This window comes from Ovis canadensis, chromosome 22 (assembly GCF_042477335.2).
Source record: "Ovis canadensis isolate MfBH-ARS-UI-01 breed Bighorn chromosome 22, ARS-UI_OviCan_v2, whole genome shotgun sequence".
Lineage (NCBI taxonomy): Eukaryota > Metazoa > Chordata > Mammalia > Artiodactyla > Bovidae > Ovis > Ovis canadensis.
This window is the reverse complement of record NC_091266.1, coordinates 36,444,059-36,467,198: the sequence shown is the minus strand read 5'-3', so window position 1 is coordinate 36,467,198 and position 23,140 is coordinate 36,444,059. Positions and strand designations below refer to the sequence as shown.

Genomic DNA, 23,140 nt, shown 5'->3' with positions numbered 1-23,140 from the left:
AATATATGAGAATGCAGAGCCAATACATCCCTACATAGACTGAGAGAGAAATTGATTTATGGAAGTGTCGCATTCCTGAGAAGTACATGCAGTGATTCTCTACAGGTAGATGGACAAAGTCTAAGGTCTGACTAAGGGAGGGTCAGTGATGGTCAGTGTTCTGCAATAGATGCCCTATTTTTATTGTAAGAGAACCTCTGACTTCTTTAAATTGATGTATAATTGATTTACAATTGTATGTTAGTTTCTTGTGTGTAGCAAAGTGATTCAGTTTTATATGTATATTCTTTTTCAGATTATTTTTCTATTATAGGTTATTACAACATGGTGAATATAGTTCCCTGTGCTATACCAGGACCTCTGAATTTTAGCTGAGCACATGGCTGGCTGGCTGGGATAAAGACTACATTTGTCAGCTTCCCTTGCAAATAGGCATGACCACGTGACTGCCTATGAGCTGTAAGTGGGAGCAGTGTAAAACTATGGGAGGTTTGCTTTTGTTTTCATTTTTCAAGGAGCTCTTTTGAGATATAAAGCACATACCACATATAAATGGAATCATACAATATGTGGGGTTTTTTGGTGATTGGTTTCTCTCATTTAACATAATGTTTTCAGGGTTCCTCTATGTCTCAGCATGGATTAGTACTCTACTTCTTTTTACTGCTGAATATGTATCTAGCACATCCCATTTACTCATTCCCACCAGCGGGGTAGCTGGAATGTGAATGTGAACATGGGGCTGGAAGATCTGCCTGGACAATAAGTTACGTGTGTGTTGAGACAGATGGAGCAACAAGCTAGAAGGAGCCTGGACCATTTGATGAACACAGCACTGGTCTTGTCACTGCTTCTGTCACTGCTTCTCTCCCTTGGAATGACGGACTGTGTTATCATAGAAAGGATTTGAAACAGACTGGTTACACCTTAGTTACACTCAAGCAGACAGATCTTTTATTAAACAGACAGAGGATTGTACACTCCCGAGATATGGGAGTGGGCCAGCCCCAAAGGAGTGGCAGTGATAAAGCTTGGCTTCCCTTTTTATACTCCCCTGTATCCTTCTCTTGGTTCTGCCCTGTGCAAAATAGGGCTTGTACCTGCCGCCAGTCAGGAAAGGGAATGCAAATGGGTGAACCATCAAGGCCAATTGACAGTTGCACATTATATGACAACAGGCTGTATTGTGCATGTCTTTCCATAATTCAGTCTGTTATAATTAGATGGATGTATGTATAGAATATTTCTGAACCCTTAATGGGCTCTTACAGTAGTAAAGAACCCGCCTGCCAATGCAGGAGGTGTAAGAGACATGGGTTCAAAGCCTGGGCCTGGAAGATCCCCTGGAGAGGGAACAGCAACCCACTCTAGTACTCTTGCCTGAAGAATCCCATGGACAGAGGAACCTAGTGGGCTGTAGTCCATAGGGTCACAGAGTCGGACACAATGGAAGCAACTTAGCACACACAAACAAAGGGTGCCTACCTGCCTAAGGTTACTTGAGGACACAGCTGTGCATCAGGGCACATGTGCCAGAGTTGGAGAAACCCATGTGCCTAGGTAGGATGCATGTGCAGGAGTTGAAAAAGTCTTTGTGGTTATTTTTGTGGCATATCTGTGAGCTCTCTTGTGTGTGTCTGGGATGGGGTTTAGAGATTAGGTTGCATCCTTTTCAGCCAGGCCAGCCATCACTGCTCATGCCTTGTTCAGTTCAGTTCAGTCGCTCAGTCGTGTCTGACTCTTTGTGACCCCATGAATTGCAGCACGCCAGGCCTCCCTGTCCATCACCAACTCCTGGAGTTTACTCAAACTCATGCCCATCGAGTCAGTGATGCCATCCAACTATCTCATCCTCTGTCATCCCCTTCTCCTCCTGCTTTCAATCTTTCCTAGCATCAGAGTCTTTTCAAATGAGTCAGCTCTTCACATCAAGTGGCCAAAGTATTGGAGTTTCAGCTTCAGCATCAGTCCTTCCAATGAATATTCAGGACTGATTTCCTTTAGCATGGACTGATTGGGTCTCCTTGCAGTCCAAGGGACTCTCAAGAGTCTTCTCCAACACCACATTTCAGAAGCATTGATTCTTTGGCGCTCAGCTTTCTTTAGAGTCCAACTCTCACATCCATACATGACTACTGGAAAAACGATAGCCTTGACTAGACGGACCTTTGTTGGCAAAGTAATGTCTCTGCTTTTTAATATGCTGCCTAGGTTGGTCATAACTTTTCTTCCAAGGAGCTCATGCCTAACTTCCTACCTAACACTTCCAAACTCCATTTACGTAAGAAAGAGGTAAAGCTCCAACCATTTGGCATTTTCTACCTAATCCTAAAGGATATAAGGTGTTGGGGGCAGGAAACGCACATGAAAATCAGAGAATTTAAAGAAAACCACACAGGAAGGCAGAATAGTAGGAAACTGCCCAAAGGAAGTGTTCAGAAAGAAAAAAGAAAATAAAAAGGAAAAGCGTTACAAAGATAGCCTCGAAACACCAGGAGTGCATGGCTCTTTATAAGCAACACTGACAGCTTTGGTTTGGTGGCAAGTTTTGACAAGTAAACAAAACTTACTGCAAAGGCCAGATAAATGCTGTCTGAAAAGGTATCAACCTAATATCTTGAAAAAATAAATTTCATTTAAGTTTCAGTTATATTTCTGTTAAGCTCTTTATCCTTCTCTACAAATGTGGTTGAAAAAACATAGCAGCATAATCACCATCCCTTAATGGTTTCTATGTTTTTTCCCCCTCTAGAGCCATTAAAGTTGACAGCTAGCATGGATATTGCATTTTATGAAGAAACATTTTTCTAAAGATGAGATGATTCCTTCAGTTTTATTTCAACTTCTTTTTCTTCCTTTAAATACATGTTGTGTAGTAATCTTTATTTTTAAAAGCATAAAGACTATGATCTCTTTTTTGTAAACTATTTGTCTGTCCCCCTATCTGCAAATTCATTCTTTACAAACATTTAGTGAGCACCTAGTAGTTGTTAAACATTATGTTAAGCACTGAGGGCAAGGTAGTGAAAAGGAGAGGAAAAAAAAAAAAGAAGGCCAGACAGAGGAAAAAGCAAGAGAAGACAGCAATCTTTGGCTTCATGCAACTTACATTTTAGTGGTGAATACAACCCCCCCCTCAAAGGAACAAATAATTATATAGTTTTCCTTTAGATAGTGATAAGTATCGTGAAGAATAATCAAGTAAAGGAATAGAGAATGATAAGGGGTAGCAGCCAGGGACTAGTTCAGGTAGGAAAGTCAGAGCCAGACACTCTAAGGCTGTGGTATTTGAGTATGGACTTAAGTGATGTAAAGGGAAAACATTTATGATAAGAGCATGCAAACATTTAAGATAAGAGTATTCCAGTCAGAAAAAATAGCAAGTGTAAAGGCCCTGTGCTAGCTATAAAGTTGGTATGTTTAAGAAAGTAGAAGGGTTTGGGGACTGTTGCTTACTGGGCCTTAATGCCATTGTAAGAATTTATATTTTAAGCATGGAAATCACTGAAATGTTTTGACTCTGAAAGTAATATATGTTTTAAAACACTTTAGCTACTTTGTAGGGAATAAAACTAGTAGGGCCAAATGGAAATGGGGAATATTTGAGGAGGCTTTTGTCATTGTCCAAACAAGAAACTTATGATGGGGCAATCATTACCATCTAAGCAAGAAATATATGGTCCTCTGGACTAAGATGACAGTGATCAAGGTGAGAAATAGTTTCCAGACATATTTTCAAAGCAGTCTGTATAACTTGGTGATATGGGGAATGAGACAAAGAGAGGACTTGTGGATGAGTCCTAGGTTTTGGTGTCAGGAATTGGGTTAATCATGGTAATATTTGCCAATTTGGGGAAACTAAAGAGGGAAGAAGGAACAGATTTTAAGAGTCATCACAATAAGATCGATTGTCACCAATTGATTACAGTGGCTATTCCTAGCTGATGGAGTATGGGGGTAGTGTCTTATTTTTATCTTTATATTTTTCTGTTTTCATAACAAAAATATCTCATGTTTACATGATCATATAAAGTTCTGTTTTGAAAGAATGATTTTTCAGTTACCCTTAAGAACAGGCCAGATTAGAGGCAGTTTTCGTGATGTAACCAGGCCAAAGTGGTGGAGGCATTCCAGTGTCATGGAAGGCACCCAGCTTTAGGGTCAGACAGCTAATTTAATCCCCAGATTGTCTAACTATATGTTATGTGAGCTGGGAAAAATCACCTTAAATTTTAGAGATCTTCATATATATAAGTGGGATATAATGGTCTCAAGAAAGATTGAGGTGAAGGTTAAATGGGATTATATGGGGAAAAGCATGTAATCATTCAATCATTCACTGACTGCACAAGTATTCAGTGAGAACTTACATGTCAGGCCCCAGTCTAGTTGCTAGAGACATGTCAGAAAACAACAGAGATCTGTTCTTGACCACAAGGAGCTTATATCCTTATAGGGAGAGAAGAGAATAAACAGACAGATATATAAAGCATCAGATAGTAACAAGTACTTTGAAGAAATATTAAACAGGGCAAGATGATAAGGAAGTCCTGGGGACGAGATTGTTTTCCCCTCATCCAGTTGGCCCGTCATCAGTTGGTGCCATTTGTAGACACATTTTAGCTTCCCTGGTGGCGCAGCAGTAAAGAATTAGCCTGCCAAGGCAGGAGATGAAGTTTCAACCCGTGGGTTGGAAAGATCCCCTGGAGAGGGAAATTGCAATCCACTCCAGTGTTCTTGCCTGGGAAATCCCGTGGACAGAGGAGCCTGGCGGGCTACAGTTCTTGGAATCACAGAGTCAGACATGACTTAGTGACTAAACAATAACAACTTCTATCTGTAAGGCTCTGTTCTGGCTCCAGGAACTGGAAGCGGTTAAGTGGCCTTAGGCATGGGTACCTATTAGAAATCCTCATGGAGGCGTGAGGTAGGGAGTTGGAAATGCAGTTTTGGAGCTCAGAGAAATAAAAGAAGATATAAATTTGAGAGTAATCAGCCTACAGTGGGATTTGCGCATGAGATCATCTGAAATTAAGTGCCGATAAGGAAAAGAAATTCAAGGTCGGACCCTAGCTGATTTCCACAAGGTCAGTGTGATGAGGAGGAATCAATAAGGCTCACCCCTCTCAAAACTACCCCCAAACACACACTCCTCTTCTGTTTTTAATCTGGTTAACATCTACTCATTCAGATTTCAGTCCATATGTCACTTTCTTCATTTTAAAATTTATCCTGCACATTGTACTGGGATTTAGTGATGAATGGTAAGTAAGATAAATTAGTTTTGACCTTTGCCGAGTTTATCTTCTACTGGGAGAGAAAGCCAGGAGACAATAAAGAAGTAAATGAGGTGATTACAGACTAAGTCACATATTCTGATTAAAATAAACAGGAGATAAGACCGAGCATAACCAGGGGAGGCCTCTTTAAGTGACATATCAGGGTAAAGTCTCCACGTGTAGCTTGTTGTTGCTCAGTCGCTAAGTCGTGTCTGACTCTTTGCGACCCCGCGGACTGTAGCCCGCCAGGCTCCACTGTCCATGGGATTCCCCAGGCAAGAACACTGGAGTGGGTTGTCATTTCCTTCTCCAGGTTATCTTCCTGACCCAGGGATCAAACTCACATCTCCTGCATTAGCAGGCAGATTCTTTACCGCTGAACCACCAGGGAAACCCACATGTTGTTCACCGTGGTGCTGATATCAGAAGTATAAGATGAGCTTAGAGAAGAACATTCTAGGCAAAGAATTAGAAGAATCTGTCCTGAGCACCAGCTTTCCTTACTCTCCATGCTTGGCCAGGTTCCTTTTTGCTTTATACTCTCCTAACCCATAAAAGTTAAATAACTCTGAGTCATTGTTAACTTGAATTGAGCTGGACTCTTGATTCATTTATAAGTCTAGTCAACTGATAATTTATTAAGCAGGCTTAAATTACATTGAGAGTGCTCTGCAGAAGCTCAGAGTTACTGCTAGAGGATAGAAAGAAATTTTAAAACTAAACTAACCAAAGGTGTGGCTTGGAAAGTTTGATTCATTTGCCTAAACAAGGCTCTGCAGGGCTGATTTCCCAAGATTTGAGTCAAGATGCTGGGAGAATGTCAGGAAAGGTTTCTGCTGCAGCCTTCCCCAACCCCCAAGAGCTCCAGCTCTGTCTAAGACTTAAGGTATTAGGGGATGTATTCCTTTCCTATTGTGGGTAGAAATTTACCACAAACATAAACAGATGATGCCCTTTCTCTAGAAGAGGAATGTTCCTTCCCTGCCTGTATGAACTTTGGGTTGTTGTAAACAGGGAACACCCTCTGTATTTCACGGCTGAGACTGGCACTCCTTCCCTGAGATTTCACATAGAGTACCAGAGCATATGCCCTGAAGCCAGAGGGCACACAATGCCTCTTAAAGCAGTTTCAGAAGTAGAAGGAGCTTGAGTATCTGAGAGATAGGGTATTAAAAAAAATTTTTTTTCCAGCTTCACTGACGTGTAATTTTCATACAACATTGTGTACTTTTAAGGTATACAACATGATGAGTTAATACATGTATACATTGCAAAATGATTACTATGTTAGGGTTAGTTAACATCTCCATTACCTCATATACTTGTGTATGGCTGATGGGAACACTTAAGATCTACTCTCTTGGCAACTTTCAAATATATGATACAGTCCCATTAACTATAGTCACCATGCTGTACATTAGATCCCAGAACTTACTCATCTTGCAGCTTGAAGTTTGTATCCTTTGATCAACATCTCATTTTCCCTAACCGTCTGCTCCAGACAACTACCATTTTACTCTGTTTCTATGAGTATGGCTTTTTTAGAATCCACATGAATGAGATAATACAATATTTGTCTTCTTCTCTCTGGCTTATTTCACTTAGCATATGCTGCTGCTGCTGCTGCTGCTGCTGCTAAGTCACTTCGGTCATGTCCAACTCTGTGTGACCCACCAGGCTCATAGACGTCAGCCCACCAGGCTCCCCCATCCCTGGGATTCTCCAGGCAAGAACACTGGAGTGGGTTACCATTTCCTTCTCCAATGCATGAAAGTGAAAAGTGAAAGTGAAGTTGCTCAGTCGTGTCCAACTCTTAGCGACCCCATGGACCGTAGTCTACCAGGCTCCTCCATCTATGGGATTTTCCAGGCAAGAGTACTGGAGTGGGGTGCCATTGCCTTCTCCTTAGTATATGCAGAGACAGAAAATTTTAGTCTTGACAAGTTCAACTCCCTCTTAGGCCATTTGACCGTGAGCAAAATAATGAACTTCTATAACCTCAGTGACCATCTGTATAGGATGGAGGGGAAATAGCTCCTTCCTCCTATTTGAGTTGTGTGAATCAGGCAAGATAATGTATGTGAGTCCTTTTGCATAGTCAGTTCAGTTCAGTCACTCAGTCATGTTTGACTCTTTGCGACCCCATGGACTCCAGCACACCGGGCTTCCCTGTCCATCACCAACTCCAGGAGCTTGCTCAAACTCATGCCCGTCGAGTCAGTGATGCCATCCAACTATCTCATCCTCTGTCATCCCCTTCTCCTCCTGCCTTCAATCTTTCCCAGCATCATGGTCTTTTCAAATAAGTCAGCTCTTCGCATCAGGTAGCCAAAGTATTGGAGTTTCAGCTTCCGCATCAGTCCTTCCAATGATTATTCAGGACCGATCTCCTTTAGGATGGACTGGTTGGATCTCCTTGCAGTCCAAGGGACTCTCAAGAGTCTTCTCCAACACCACAGTCCAAAAGCATTGATTCTTTGGCACTCAGCTTTCATTAGAGTCCAACTCTCACATCCATACATGACTACTTGCCACATAGTAAGGGATTAATAAATATTATTAGCAGTATTAATAGTAGCAGCAGCAGCAGCATTAATCATCTATCTACTCTGTTCTAGAGACCAGGCTAGGTGATGGGAATACAGTTCTTTCACTCAACATATATATTGAACATATATGTTGAATGATATATTGTATCATTTTTCATATAGAATAAAACAAAGATTCTTGACCATGTGGTGCTTACATTCTAGTGAAGAGACAGATAATCAAGAGTGAAAAAGGCAGTTACTGTTCTCAAAGATACAGACTAGTGAGCAAGCACAACACTAGGGGAAGAGTGATGGACATAACCACATGGGCCATCGAGCAGGGTCACCTAACCTAGTTTTGGAGGATCAGGGATGGCTTGCTGGAGGATATGTAGATGTTGGATCAGATCAGAGTCCTGTATCCTCCTGTGATAGGTGTAATAACGGCCCCCAAATGGATCCACATCCTAATCCCAGGAACCTGTGAATGTGTTATGTTATGTGGCAAGGGAGAATTAAGTTTGTGGATAGAATTATGTTTGCTAATCAGCTGATCTTGAGATGGAGGGATTATCCAGGTGGGCCCAGTGTAATCCCAAGTGTTCTGAGGAAGGCAAGAGGGTCAGAGTCAGAGTGATGAGATGGGAGAAAGACTCAGTGGGCCATTCCTGGCTTTGAAGATGGAAGAAAAAGCCATAAACCAAGGAATGCAAGCAGCCTCTAAAAACTACAAACGCCTAGAAAGCACATTCTCTCCTGGAGCCTCTAGAAAAGAACACAGCCCTGCTGATGCTTGCTTATATTTCAACGAGACCCATTTGTTTAGCATGGATGAGATCACCTTAAGAACTGTAGACACATTTACCAGAGAAATGGAAATTCTTCTGCAGAGGAACAATTTAGGGTTATCTAGGGAGCACTGTGGAGAAGGCAATGGCACCCCACTCTAGTACTTTTGCCTGGAAAATCCCATGGATGGAGGAGCCTAGTGGGCTGCAGTCCATGGGGTCGCTACACTTTCACTTTTCACTTTCATGCATTGGAGAAGGAAATGGCAACTCACTCCAGTGTTATTTCCTGGAGAATCCTGGGACGGGGGAGTCTGGTGGGCTGCTGTCTATGGGGTCACACAGAATCGGACACGACTGAAGCGACTTAGCAGCAGCAGCAGCAGGGAGCACTGAGTCAAGCCTTCAGTAGTGACAGGTACTGTCCCGTTGACAAATTCAATTGACTATCAAGTTAAGGGTGAGGGAAGGGGGGATTTTATTCAAATGTAACCCAGGAAGCAGATTCTTAGAAAGGATTGAGGATTGTAACCCAGGAAGAGATTCTTAGAGAGCTCTGAGAACTGTCCCACCTGTTAGAAGTAGAAGGCACAGTCTTATACAATTTCAAGACAAAGGACCGTACGTCAAAATGACATACTGATATTTTACATAAAATTCACCAAGGACACACAGTCCAGATAGACACAAGCAAAGTAAGCATCAGCAAATCATCATGACCCCCTACAGAGCTGGGAAAGAACTGTTCTCTTAAGAAGTTGTGCTGCTAGCTGTCAGAAGAAAGAAAAAAAACCAACAATCTGTACTGTAGAGCAGGCCCACCTTTGAGGAGCTCTGGTTAATGTATAACGCGGATGCACACTGCACCTGACGAGGGAGGGAGAGGCCCAAACAAACACAGAGAATTTGATGTTCAATTTTTTCTTGTCCTGCCTTAAACTGTAAATTTTATTTCATCAGTCCTCGATCAGGGGCTTAATGCGTAACAGCGTCAGCGACATGCTTTCATCCTTCTCTCTTGATGCCTGCTCTCACTACCTGTGGTGTCAGGATCGCATCAGAATATTATGGGGTTTTAACAGTGGATGCAAAATCCTGTGTTTTTTTTACTCTGTACTACTGCTGACTTGGTCCTTATCTTGAGTCAACTCTCTAGACTCTCTGTGGGCCAGATTGGCCTGGCTTAGTTTATTCAACCAATACGTCCAAGGGTTAATAGCTAGCTTTATGGACAGGTTATAAAAGCATAGAATTTCCTGGAGAAAGTTTGCTGAGGGCAGAACAGCAGAATGCAAGAGGAAAAGTCAGCAGTGGGTCTGATCATTCATCACCAAGTGTGCACCTGTGCCAGGCTGGTTGCTTGAGGCTGATGCTCATCCCAGGGGGTGGGGGGTGGGGCCCTCTGTCCTAACACCTAGCCTGGTGGATAAGTGCACAACAGGCAGAGTTGTAAGACTGGAGTAAAAAGACTGATGGTAACAGTAACTGCAAGGGGAAGTGAAGAAGACCCAGGGTTTGGAGCGGAGTTAAGTTACCTGGGGAAACAACGTAAGCAAAAGCAGGAAGTCAGGTGATGAGGACATGATCAGAAGACAGCAGGCAAGGTGGTGGAGCTGCTCTGGGGTGAGGTCACAGTTGGGATGGGTTGAAAACCTGGCAGAAGCATTTGGATTTTATACTCTGGTGTGTGGAGATTCATTGAGACTTTGCTTTTTTAAAAAACAAAAACCACAACTTTATCAAAGTATAGTTTACATACCATAAAATTCACCCGTTTTAAGTGTGCAATTCAATGATTTCTAGTAAATTAACCAAATTATGCAACTATCATCCAGTTTTAGAATATCCTCATTCCTCCAACAAGGTCCCTCATGCCCACTTACAGTGAATCTCTGTTCCCACTCCCAGCCCTGGCAGTCACTATTTTACTTTTCCTCTGTAGGTTTACTTTTGCAGAGCATTTCATGTAAATGGAATCATAACAATAAGTGGGTTTTCGGTGTTGGCTGCTTTCAGTTAGCATAATGTTTTTGAAGTCCATCCATGTTGTAGCATGTATATTAATATTTTATTTTTATTGCTGAATGATGTATAATTGTATCGATGTACCTACCACATTCTATTTATCAACCAGTTGATGGAGTAGTTTCCACTTTCATGGTCCTTATGAATAAGGCTGCTATGACTATTCTTGTGTACGAATCTTTGTTGTATTGAGTAGGTACCCAGGAGTGGAATTGTTGTATTGTATGGTAAATTTATAGTTAACTTTTGGGTAGCTGTACTTAATTTCTTTCTTTCTTTTTTAAAAGCAGCTTTATTGAGACACAATTTGTATATCATAAAATTCATCTACTTCCTGTTTACAATTCTGTGCATTTTAGTGTATTTACAGAGCTGTACATTCCCCACAATCTAATTTGAGAACACTTCTATCTCCAGGAGAAACCTTGTGCCCATTTATAGTCACTCTGCATTTTCACTCCTAGCCCTAGCCAACTTCTAGTTTGCTTTCAGTCTCTCTATGTCTTTTCTAAACATCTCATATGAATTGAATCATATAATATGTGATCTTTTGTGTCTTCTTTCACCAAACATAATATTTTTAAGGTTCATCCATCTTGTACAATGTATCAGTACTTCATTCCTTTTCACTGTCAAATGATATTCCGTTGTATGGATATGCCATATTTTGTTTGTTCATTCATTAGTTAATGGACATTTGGATTGTTTCTACTTTTCTATCATGAATAATACTCCTTTGAACATTCACATACTAGTTTTTGTGTAGATATATGTTTTTATTTCTTTTGAGTAGATAATCTAGGAGGAGAATTGCTGGGTTGTATCAGGTCAGTTCAGGTCAGTTGCTCAGTCGTGTCTGACTCTTTGTGACCCCATGAATCGCAGCACGCCAGGCCTCCCTGTCCATCACCAACTCCCGGAGTTCACTCAAACTCACGTCCATCGAGTCGGTGATGCCATCCAACCATCTCATCCTCTGTTGTCCCCTTCTCCTCCTGCCCCCAATCCCTCCCAGCATCAAAGTCTTTTCCAATGAATCAACTCTTCGCATGAGGTGGCCAAAGTATTGGAGTTTCAGCTTTAGCATCAGTCCTTCCAAAGAACATCCAGGACTGATCTCCTTCAGAATGGACTGGTTGGATCTCCTTGCAGTCCAAGGGACTTTCAAGAGTCTTCTCCAACACCACAGTTCAAAAGCATCAATTCTTTGGCGCTCAGCTTTCTTCACAGTCCAACTCTCACATCCATACATGACCACTGGAAAAACCGTAGCCTTGACTAGATGGACCTTTGTTTGCAAAGTAATGTCTCTGCTTTTGAATATGCTATCTAGGTTGGAATAGTAAGTATATATTTAAACCTTTAAGAAACTGCAAACTGTTTTCCGAAGTGGCTGCACCATTTATGTTCCCATTGGCAATGTATGAGGGTTCTAGCTTCTCCTTGTTCTCAACAACACTTGTTATTATGTCTTTTTGATTATAGCCACTAGATGTGGGTATAATGTGATATCTCATTGTGATTTTAAGTTGCATTTCCTTGATGACCAATAATGTTGGACATCTTTAATGTGCTCATTAGTCATTCATATATCTACTTTAGTAAAATGTCTATTCAGATCTTTTGCCCACTTTTTAAACTGGGTTAGTTTTGTTACTGGGTTGTAAGAATTCTTGATTTATTCTGGATGTGTTGTCAGATACATGATTGGCAACTGTTTTCTCCCAAAACGTGGCTCACTTTTTCATTTTCTCATTGGTATTTGTTGAAAGATTTTTGAAGGAAAAAGGGACAAGACACAGCTGTGCTTCAGAAAGACAGGATGTAGAATGAATCAAAAGGATAAGCGTTCTATTTTACTACCCTTCCCTATATTGTGATATAGGGAAGAAGGACAGGCCAAGCTTCTCAAAATTCTCTGGGAATCAAAGGGTTATAAGCAGCTATTTATTGAAGCCTGTTTACAATCCAGTTAATCAGTAAACTAGAATCAGTGAAACTACCCAATCTGGGGAATGGCAAAAACCTTTCAAAAGGTTTTCATGGATTAGGAGAGGCAGAGAAATGGGGGGAGGGGAGATGAGTGCCTATTCCAGAGCTACAAAAATCATTTCTGGCTTTGGCCAGACAATTCTGAACTTTCTTCCCAGGTGCTGTCACACTGGTGTTTACTAGCGGGAAACAAGAAGAGCTGGTTATTGGCCCTTGGATTTTGACTGGTTACTGGGAGAAGCAGGGCCTATTTTAGTCTCTGAAAAAGCCCAGCAAGATGTCAGACCTGGTCTCAGTCTTCCTCCACCTCCTTCTCTTCAAGTTGGTTGCCCCAGTGACCTTTCGCCACCACCACTACGATGACCTCGTGCGGATGCTGTACAAGGTGCACAACGAATGTCCCCACATCACTCGGGTTTACAGCATTGGGCGCAGTGTGAAAGGGAGACACCTCTACGTGCTGGAATTCAGCGACTACCCCGGAATCCACGAACCCTGTAAGCCCTGAGCGTGTGTCTTAAAGTATGGGGGGGCAGGACCCTTGCCTTCCAAATCCAGTAACTGGGGTGGTTTCTGGGATACCTGTGAAGTATCACCACTTCCCCAGCCTGTGCTAAGTATTTCCTTACTTAGCCCTCAAGCTGGCCCAGCCTCTGGAGAGCTGCAACCCCAATTCAAGCTCCTGTCTGCTGCTCCTGTTTGGGTTCTGTTTGTTCAAGACCTTAATGGTAAAAGAGTGAGTCTTCTTCCCTGCTCCCTTCCCATCCCTCCTGCACTCCCCTTCCCTCCCTTCTTCCTTGCTTGCTGTTTCTGTCCTGCCTTTCCCTATCCAATGCCTCTGCAGAAACAATTAGGTCTTCTGGTTCTGCCAGGAAACTTAGAAGAGTTTAGGGATAGCTCTTTGTGGAATGACAGTGTAATCAGAGTCTGGGATCCTGGAGAAAATCTGAGGTCTGGATTATTCATTTTATTTATTGCATTATTTATTATTTGTTACTATTATAAAAGCAATCCATGTTTGGATTAAAATAGAAATTAGATAAGGAAAAACCCTTATCCATAATCTCACCACTCAGAGATGACCATTGTTAACATATTGTTGTATCTCCTTGCAGTTTCTTCTTTGCATTTTTAAAATGAAGATGGAATCGTACTATATCTGCTTTTCTCATTTCCTAGTCTTTGATGAATAGCATACATGTCTGGAAATGTAGATCTGCATTATCATTATCACCTGCATAATATTCCATGGTTGTATGGCTATACTTAAGAGTTCATTTATTGATAGGCATTTAAGTTGTCTCTAATTTCTCAGTGCTTTTGCTGCTTTACCTACCAGCTATTGTGACATGCAAATACACCATTTCCTCTTTCAAACTGTTAACCTCAAGTCTCTTTTCCTCTCTACTTCCACACCCCTCAGCTTAGCCCATATTACATCACAACTTGCCTAAGTGATTGCACTGGGCTCCCAGCTGTTCTCCTAACTCCTAACAGCCACCACTCTCTAAACCCTGCATTTAAGACACAGATGCCAGATGGCCAAATTATTGACATAATCACCTCACTCCCTTGCTTAAAAACCTTCAATGGCAATCTTACACCCGTGGGTGGCACTCAACACCCATTGGGTGGCAATCTTACAATCCATGACAGCTTCAGAATATTATGTGGTCAGTGGGGGGAGGCGTGTGTGGGGTGGGGAGCCTGGCTCAAGGAAGGCTTCGTGATTAGCTGATGACCAGGGCTTTGCTTTGAAGACGCACTCGCATAGCAGGCACCCTTTTACTCAGGTTGCATGTTTATTTCGGAAGCTTGTGGATGCTAATGGGCATTGTAGGCTTAGCCCTTCATTCTGTGCCCCTTTCTTAAGCCCCCCTATTTCTAGCATTCAAGGCCTTTCCTGAAGCTTTTTATACTATTCTATCTCACTGATCCCTCTTTTCTCTGATGCCCTGTTAGCTGTCCATCCATTCATGCCTTTCATCCATTCCTTAATTTATCCACAAATATTACTGATTACCTACTCAGCGCAAGCATTTTGGTAGACTCTGAATATAGCACAGAGAATAAAACGAAGACTCTGCACCCAGGGTCTGAATTCTAGTGGGATAAGACTGGCAATAAATAGATAACTAAATAAATATATCAGCTGAAATAAGTGCTGTTGAGAAAAAGAAACCAGGAAGGAGAGATGGAGAGTCATGGAGCATTGTGGACTGAGTAGGGCAGGGGTGCTGCTTTTTAGGAAAAGCTTTTCCTTTGAGGTAATTTTTGAGCACATGATGGAGGTGCTATACTGATATCGGGGATGAAACTGCTGCACAGAGGCAGGAGCAGGAGTGTGCTTGGCATGTGTGAGGAAGAGCAAGGAGGCCCCTGTGGCCCCAGCAGAGAGAACCATGGGAAAGCAAGTCAGTGCAGAGTTGTCAGGGCTCAGGGGGCAGGAGGAGATCACGTGAGGCCTTACAGGCCTGTTCAAAAATTTTGCCTTTCGCTCTGAGTGAAGTGAGAAGCCTTTGGAGAGTTTTAAGCAGAGGAGAGAGATGACCTGACTAAAATTTTTGAAAGATCACTCAGAACAAGGGTCGGCAAACTAGAGTCCTGAGGGCCAGCTACCTGTTTTGGTAAATAAAATTTCACTGAAATGCAGTCATACCCATTTGTTTCTGTATTGTCTATGTCCGCTTTTACTAGAAGCATTGAGTAGCTGCAATGCAGACACTATAGCCCTGGAAGCCCAGAGGATTTCCTGTCGGTCCTTTACAGGGAAATGTTGCCAACCACTGACTCAGGAGAATAGAGTTGCATGGCTAGGCTGATACAGGGAGTTCAAGCAGGATATTTATTGTAATAATTCAGGTATGCAGGTGTCAGGGCTTGTATCAAAACGATGGCAGGGGCTGTTAGAAGAAATGGCTGCATTCTGGATATATGGAAAGTAGAGACAAAAAAATTTTATATTGAGCACCTATTCAGAGCAGAGCACTATGCTAGGTTCTACAGGGCAGTGGTTCCCAAACTTTTGGATTTCACAGAAGATAAAAATATATATGTATTATATATACATATATACACACACACATATATATATATATAATATTTTTTAAATAAATAAGATTGGAGGGGACTAAAATAGATTTTCCAAATTTTATTTTAATGAACAAGGATGTTGAAAAATACTACCTGCCATCTGCTATCACCATCCTTTCCTAAAATAAGCGATAACACCAAGAAGGGCCTCCCTTGTGTTTCAGCTGGTAAAGAATCCACCTGCAATGCAGGAGACTGGGTTCGATCCCTGGGTTGGGAAGATCCCCTGGAGAAGAGAAGGCTACCCATTCCAGTATTCTAGCCTAGAGAATTCCATGGATTGTATAGTCCATGGGGTCGCAAAGAGTCGGACATGACTGAGCACCTTTCACTTTCTAACACCAAGAAAAGTAGGGAAGACATGATAAGAGCAAAGAAATACACTAAGATTAAAGAATGCACTTGATAGAAAATCCACTACACAATCCTTAGGAGTTATAGACATTCTTTTGGGAAAGACTGCTGTAGCTTTGCTAAGATAAATAGCAATGGATTGTGTCCTAAAGAAAATTTAAAATGGCATATATTGCAAGGGCCAGGTCCAGTAAAGAAAATAGGACGTGTGCAAAATTAAAGTAGAAGTTCAGAGTAGAAAGTGGTAAGTATAATAATAGAGAAGTTTAATAGTGAATTCACTCCCAGCAAGGAGAATCGAAGTTGGTTTCATGGAATAAGGAGCATTTGAGCCTAGAAGGACGGTGAGGAGGACGTGGAAGGTGGAGATGAAGAGGCACAGAATCAGAAGAGGCATGGAGGCAGGAAAGCATTAGGTGGAAGGGAAGTCACTTGGCTAGAGCTTTTCTCCTTCCTTCCTTTTAAAAGTGGGGCAAGAATGATTTTCTTTAAGTGATTCTAGAGGCTCTTTTGGAGAAGGCAATGGCACCCCACTCCAGTACTATTGCCTGGAAAATCCCATGGACGGAGGAGCCTGGTGGACTGCAGTCCATGGGGTCACGAAGAGTTGGACACTTACTGAGCGACCTCACTTTCACTTTTCACTTTCATGCATTGGAGAAGGAAATGGCAACCCACTCCAGTGTCCTTGCCTGGAGAATCCCAGGGACGGGGGAGCCTGGCGGGCTGCCGTCTATGGCGTGGCACAGAGTTGGAACACGACTGAGGCGACTTAGCAGCAACAGCAGCAGCAGAGGCTGTTTTAATGACCTCAATTCTTACTTCAGTGGCACAGTTAACATAGCCAAATAAAAGACTAAGGAATGAGACAAACATAGACTCCTTCCTATTCTGTGCCTCAAGACACAGCATTCTCAGATGTGAAGGGGAGATTTTAGTTTCCTGAGTACCAGGAAAATTATATTTTTAACTGGTACAATTAGGAACTGTTATGCTATAACTTAGAGGAGTCTAGGCTAGCAGATCGTGGAAAAGCACCATCCTTATCCTGAAAAAGTTTGTCTCTGAGAAGCATTAAGCTACCTCTGGGCTTTGACCTCTATTGTTAATCAGCCAGGTGACCTCAGACAAGTTACTTAACCTCTTCCATATGCCATACCTTCATCCTGAAGCTAATAATGCCGACTTTACAGATTTTCTGTGAAGATTAGCAATAACATAAATGCCTAGTGCACAGTCGAGTTTTAACAAATAGTAGACATTATTATCGCTGGCATGAATTGTTGTAGCATTTGTAGTTATAGTTTATTCAGTGAGAGGGCTCAGGGGTTGTTGGAAAAGACCTAACAGAAGCAAGAGGTTTTCTTTTATTCATTACTGAAAAAGAAGGAAAGTGTCCCTTGGCACTGATAGGAATCAGCAGCACTTACTAGCTTTCCCCATCTTCTTCCTGCGTGTATTTCTCTCACTTGCAGTGGAACCGGAAGTCAAGTACGTGGGGAATATGCACGGCAACGAGGTGCTCGGCCGTGAGCTGCTGCTGCAGCTGTCGGAGTTCCTGTGTGAGGAGTTCCGCAACAGGAACCAGCGCATCGTCCGGCTGGTGGAGGACACGCGCATCCACATCATGCCGTCCATGAACCCTGACGGCTACGAGGTGGCCGCTGCTGCCCAGGTACCGACCTCCAGGGGGAGGCCCTGCACAGAGCAGAGCCGTCTTGAGGGTGTAAAGAAAAGCTGGGGGAGCAGGTATCGTCTCTGCCCACTGTAAATGCCATGGTATGACAGAGAAAAAGCTGGAGAAATAGAATGAAGTTTGAAGACAGGTTCAGCCCTGTAGCACCCTAGGCAATGAATGCGGCTTGTCTCTGAGCCTGGATTCCCTCTCTGCCTTTCCAGCTGAGCTCTGTTTCATTACGAGGATCAGTGAAGCAATATCAGTGACAACACTTTGTCAACTGGAAAATACTAAAAAGGTACGAAAGGATATTGCAAAACAGCCCTCCTTCCCGGAACTTTAGGCTTCAAATACTAAGTATTCTTCTCCCTCCCACACTACATCTCAATTTGTATTTGAAGGGAGAGAAGAAAATGTTCTCCACAATTGTGGGTGTGGCAGGTTAGTTCTTCACATTTTAATAAATAATAAAAATAATAAATTATAAATATATAATTTATATAATAAATAATGATAATAAATAATAAATTCTTTGCATTTATTTACATTTCTGTATGGCGTTTTCCTCTATTAGTATAGTACTGAGCCTTTGAATTCTTTATTTTGGGGTCACATTGGCCAGGGGACAGATGAAAACAAATGTTTACGGGCTTTACTTTATTTCCTAACATAAATTCAAACTATCATTGTGCCTAACTTTAAATCAGTGATTCTTTTGTGGCTGTGCATCAGAATTGAGGATAAAGATATTCAAAATATGATTCCCAGGTCCTGCCCCCACCCCCAAATCTACTGAATTAGAATATGTTCCTTTAAGAGTTATATTTAAACCTATTTTGTTTGGGGGTTTTTGGTGGGAGGTATAAATTAAAGAGTTTTTTTTTTTTTCATTTAAAAATATGTTTGTTTGGGGGTAGTCTTGAAATGTTTTTAAGACTAGACTTCACCACTTTACTTTCTTACAAATTTTGTTTTATTCTGACAAGGACTGTTCAAGGTGAAATCTACCCCCTTAACAAAGTCTTAAGTGTATAATACAGTATTGCTGATTATAGGTAAAATGTTGTATACCTGATCTCCAGAACTTATCTATCCATTCAACAAAAAAAATTATGACCCTTCATTAGTGATTTTCCATTTCCCCCTCCTCCCAGGCCCTGAGAGCCACCTTCTACTCTCTGACTGCATGAATCTGACTGCTCTGTCCTGTACAAGTGGAACCACTTGGCATCTCTTCTTTAATGACCCATCCTGGTTTAACCTACTTGAGGACAGGGCCAAAGGGTGAATAGCAGCAGGGAGGGGAACGCAGCCAAATATTGAACCAAACCCAAATTTCACCCTTGTAATCTTACAACCTCCTGCTGACATGACTCAACAAATGAAAAAATCAGAACAACAAAGCGTAACAAAAAAAATGTCATCTCCCCTCTGGACATCAGAGAGGTGGACACTACTGTGCCTGAAGACTTAAGTTTCCAAAAAACCAGGACAATTCGAGGGTGGCGTCGGGGAGAACCCAGCCTGGCTGCTTTCTTCCTAGTAGCCCTTTCTTGTACAACAGTAGGAAGACAAGGAAAAGCACATCAGACCTGCCCACATCTTTTGTGTGATGGGCTGGGGCTGGGGTGGGGGAGTTGGTAAAGCCCCTGCCAGCCCACTAGATCCTGGAGCTATCTATCTCTGAGGAGCTAGTCACCTCTGCTCATCTACTGTGTACTTGTTCAAAGGGAGCAGATCTTGAACCTGAACCCAAAAGAGAATCCATCATGTTCTCCAACTCCCAGAGCTACCTGCCAACCTATCTGCGTTGCTACACAGAGGAGACCTGCCTGGCCACCTAAATTTAAAGCCACCTATAGGGAATGTAGAATAATGTGGCTTTACCTCTCAAAGATGTTCAAGTCCTAATCCTTGGAACCTGTGAATGTGTTATATTACATGGCAAAGGGAATAAAGGTTGTTAATCATCTGACCTTAAAATATCCTAGATTATTTGGATGGGCCCAGTGTAACCAACTGAGAAGGCAGTGGCAATCCACTCCAGTACTCTTGCCTGAAAAATCCCATGGATGGAGGAGCCTGGTGGGCTGCGGTCCATGGGGTCGCTACGAGTTGGGCACAACTGAGCAATTTCACTTTCACTATTCACTTTCCTGCTTTGGAGAAGGAAATGGCAATCCACTCCGGTGTTCTTGCCTGGAGAATCCCAGGGACGGAGGAGCCTGGTGGGCTTCCATCTATGGGGTCACACAGGGTTGGATACGACTGAAGCGACTTAGCAGCAGCAGCAGCAGCGGCAGTGTAACCAACTGTGCAGGTTCTTTAAATGTGGACGAGAGAGGCAGGAGATCACAGTCAAATAGAGATTTGAAGATGTTCTAAGGGATTAGAGACTTCAGAAAGAACATAACCCTGCTAATATCTTGATTTTTGGTCTTGTGAGACCCGTTTCATTCTGCTGACCTCCAAAACTATAAGATCATAAGTTTGTGCAAGTTTAAGCCCTAGGGTTGTGGTAATTTTGTATAGTAGTAATAGGAAGCTAATAAGCGAACCCTGTGAGTGGGAACTTTCTGTTAAGGGAGGTCTTGACTGTCAGCCTAACTAATGACGTGTGTGAGTAGTAAGTCAACTGATAGGTAAGTTAGCATAACTATTAACATGAACAGTTATGAGTTACGTTGATATGAATGAGAAAGCAATGGAAACATCTGGAAGCATAATAACAATCAGTATTTCATAGATCTCATAGAAGTGAAAAATCAAACTCCACATAGAAAAATCATATAAATATTTTCCACTGGAACAGAATTGCTGTAGAAAACTTAAGAGAATGTCAAAAAAATGTTTTCAGTGAGACCTAAGAGTAAAATATGAGCATGATGCCATGAAGAATAGATAAATCTGAGAACAATAAAGAGTTCTTAGAGGAATCAAGAGTAGTAGTACATCTGTGAGTTTTCAGCCTTCTAGTGTTCATTCATTTACCCTATTTCCAGGAATGGCCACCAATTTAGGCTCTCCCTTCTCAGTCCCAAAGGGCTCCAGTGGACACTATTCCCCTTCTCCAATGCCAAACAGAACATCAAATAGAATTTCAGTTTTGCAAGAGCCTGTGAGCTTATCTCTGTTCTACCACTTTAAATATTTTATTGCTTATATTAATATCTATTTCTCCATATATACCATGAATTCCTGGAAAGCTAGTATAATGTCACATTGTTTCTTTCCCTAGAGTGTTGCAGAGGGCTTTAATAGAGATAAATAGATGTGGATTGATTAAATGGATGACTGAAAGAATGAATATGTGACCAAATAAATGCTGAAATGTGAAGTGTGAGCAGAGAGATTAAAGGGTCAGGAAGCTGATATTGCTCAGAAGAAAGATAATCAACGTTCCTAAGTAAAATAAATAAATAAAGGGGGAGGATAGTTTCCACTTTGGAAAACAGTTTAGCAATTTCTGAAAAAGTTAAATAAGAATTTACTTTATGATCCAGAAATTCTACTCTAGGTATTAGAAATGAAAACATATGTCCATGCTCAGACCTGTACATAAATGTTCATGGAAGCATTATCCACAATAGCCAAAAAGTGGAAACAAACCAAATGCCCATGTACTGGGTTTAATAGTATCCCCCGCACACACCAATTCATGTCTACCTGGCACCTATGAGCATGACCTTATTTGGAGATAGGGTCTTTGCATATGTCATCAAGCTAAAGTGGAATCATACTGGATTAGGGGACCTAAGTCAAATATAACTGGTGTCCTTATACGAAGAAAGCAATTTGCACTCAGAGACACAGATATAGGAGGGAGAAGGCCATATTGAAGATGGATGTGGAAACTGGACTGAAGTATTTACAAACCAAGGAATGCCAAGGACTGCCAGCAACCACCAGAAGCTGGAAGAGACGAAGAAGTATCTTCCTCTACAGGCTTTAGAGAGCATAACGCTACTAACATCTTGATTTCAGACATCTAACCTCTAGAACTGTGAAAGAATACATTTCTCCTTTTATAACCCACCTAGTTTGTGGTCATTTGTTACAGCAGACCCAGGAAACAAATATAGTCTATTAACTGGTGAATGGGTAAACAAAACGTGATAAATCCATATAATGTAATTATTCAGAAATAAAAGGGAATGAAGTGCTGATACTTGCTATGGAGTGGAAGAACCTCAAAAACATTTTTCCCAGAGAAAAAACCCAATCATATAATATATGATCCCACTTATTGAAATGTCTGGCAAAGGCAAATCCATAAATATTGAAAGTGATTACCTACAACTGGAGTAAAACCAAATAGTCATTGTAAATGGGCATGAGGTTTCTTTTCAGGGTGATAGAAATATTCCAAAATTGTGGTAATGGTTGCACAATTCCATAAGCATACTAAAATTCATCAAGTTATACACTTAAAATGGGTGAATGTTGTGGCATATAAGCTATATCTCATGAAACTTTTTAAAAATAAGAGACGCTTCCCTGGTGGCTCATTGGTAAAGAATCTGCCTGCCAGTGCAGGAGATACAGGTCCGGGAAGAAATGGATTTGATCCCTGGTCCGGGAAGATCCCACATGCCGCAGACCAACTGAGCCTGTGTGCCTCAACTGTTGAGCCTGTGCTCTAGAGCCTGGGAGCTGCAACTACTGAGCCTACGTGCTGCCACTACTGAAACCTGTGTGCCCTGGAGCCCGTGCTCCACAACAAGAGAAGCCACTGCAATGAGAAGCCAGCACACTGCAACAAAGGGTAGCCCCTGGCCTTTGCAACTAGAGAAAAGCCCTCACAGCAACGAAGACCTAGCACAGCCAAAAAATAAATGCAGAAATAAAAAATAGGAGTTCCCACCCTCCTACACGATTGATGAGAATGTAAATTGGTGCAGCCACTATGGAAAACAGTATAGAGGTTCTCAGTGTATGGCAAAACCAATACAGTATTGTAAAATTTAAAAAATAATAATAAATTTAAAAAAAAAACAACTAAAAACACAGCTACTTTATGATCCAGCAATCTCACTCCTGGGCATATATCTGGAAAAGATGAAAGCTCTAATTTGGAAAAATACATGCACCCCAGTTTTCATAGCAGCAGTGTTTACAATAGCTAAGACATAGAAACAGCCAAAGTGCCTGTCAACAGATAATTAGTTTAAGAAGATGTGGTATAAATATCCAATGGAATACTACTCAGCCATAAAAAGAATGAAGTACTGTCATTTGTAACAACATGGATTGGCCTAGAAATTACCATATTAAGTGAAGCAAGTTCAGTTCAGTTCAGTCTCTCAGTAGTGTCTGACTCTTTGTGACCCCATGAATTGCAGCACGCCAGGCCTCCCTGTCCATCACCAACACCCAGAGTTCACTCAGACTCATGTCCAT

The 23,140-nt window shown here is 41.8% G+C and overlaps 1 protein-coding gene across 1 annotated transcript in view; it reads left to right on the top strand.

Annotated features, from left to right (window-relative positions):
- Positions 1–12,618: 12,618 nt before the first annotated feature.
- Positions 12,619–23,140, top strand: part of CPN1 (carboxypeptidase N subunit 1) — a 28,655-nt gene continuing 18,133 nt past the window's right edge. The window contains exons 1-2 of the mRNA XM_069567979.1: positions 12,619–13,112; positions 17,538–17,737. Coding sequence (XP_069424080.1) covers positions 12,893–13,112; positions 17,538–17,737 — 420 coding nt within the window. The 5' untranslated portion in view covers positions 12,619–12,892. The remainder of the gene's footprint in view (positions 13,113–17,537; positions 17,738–23,140) is intronic.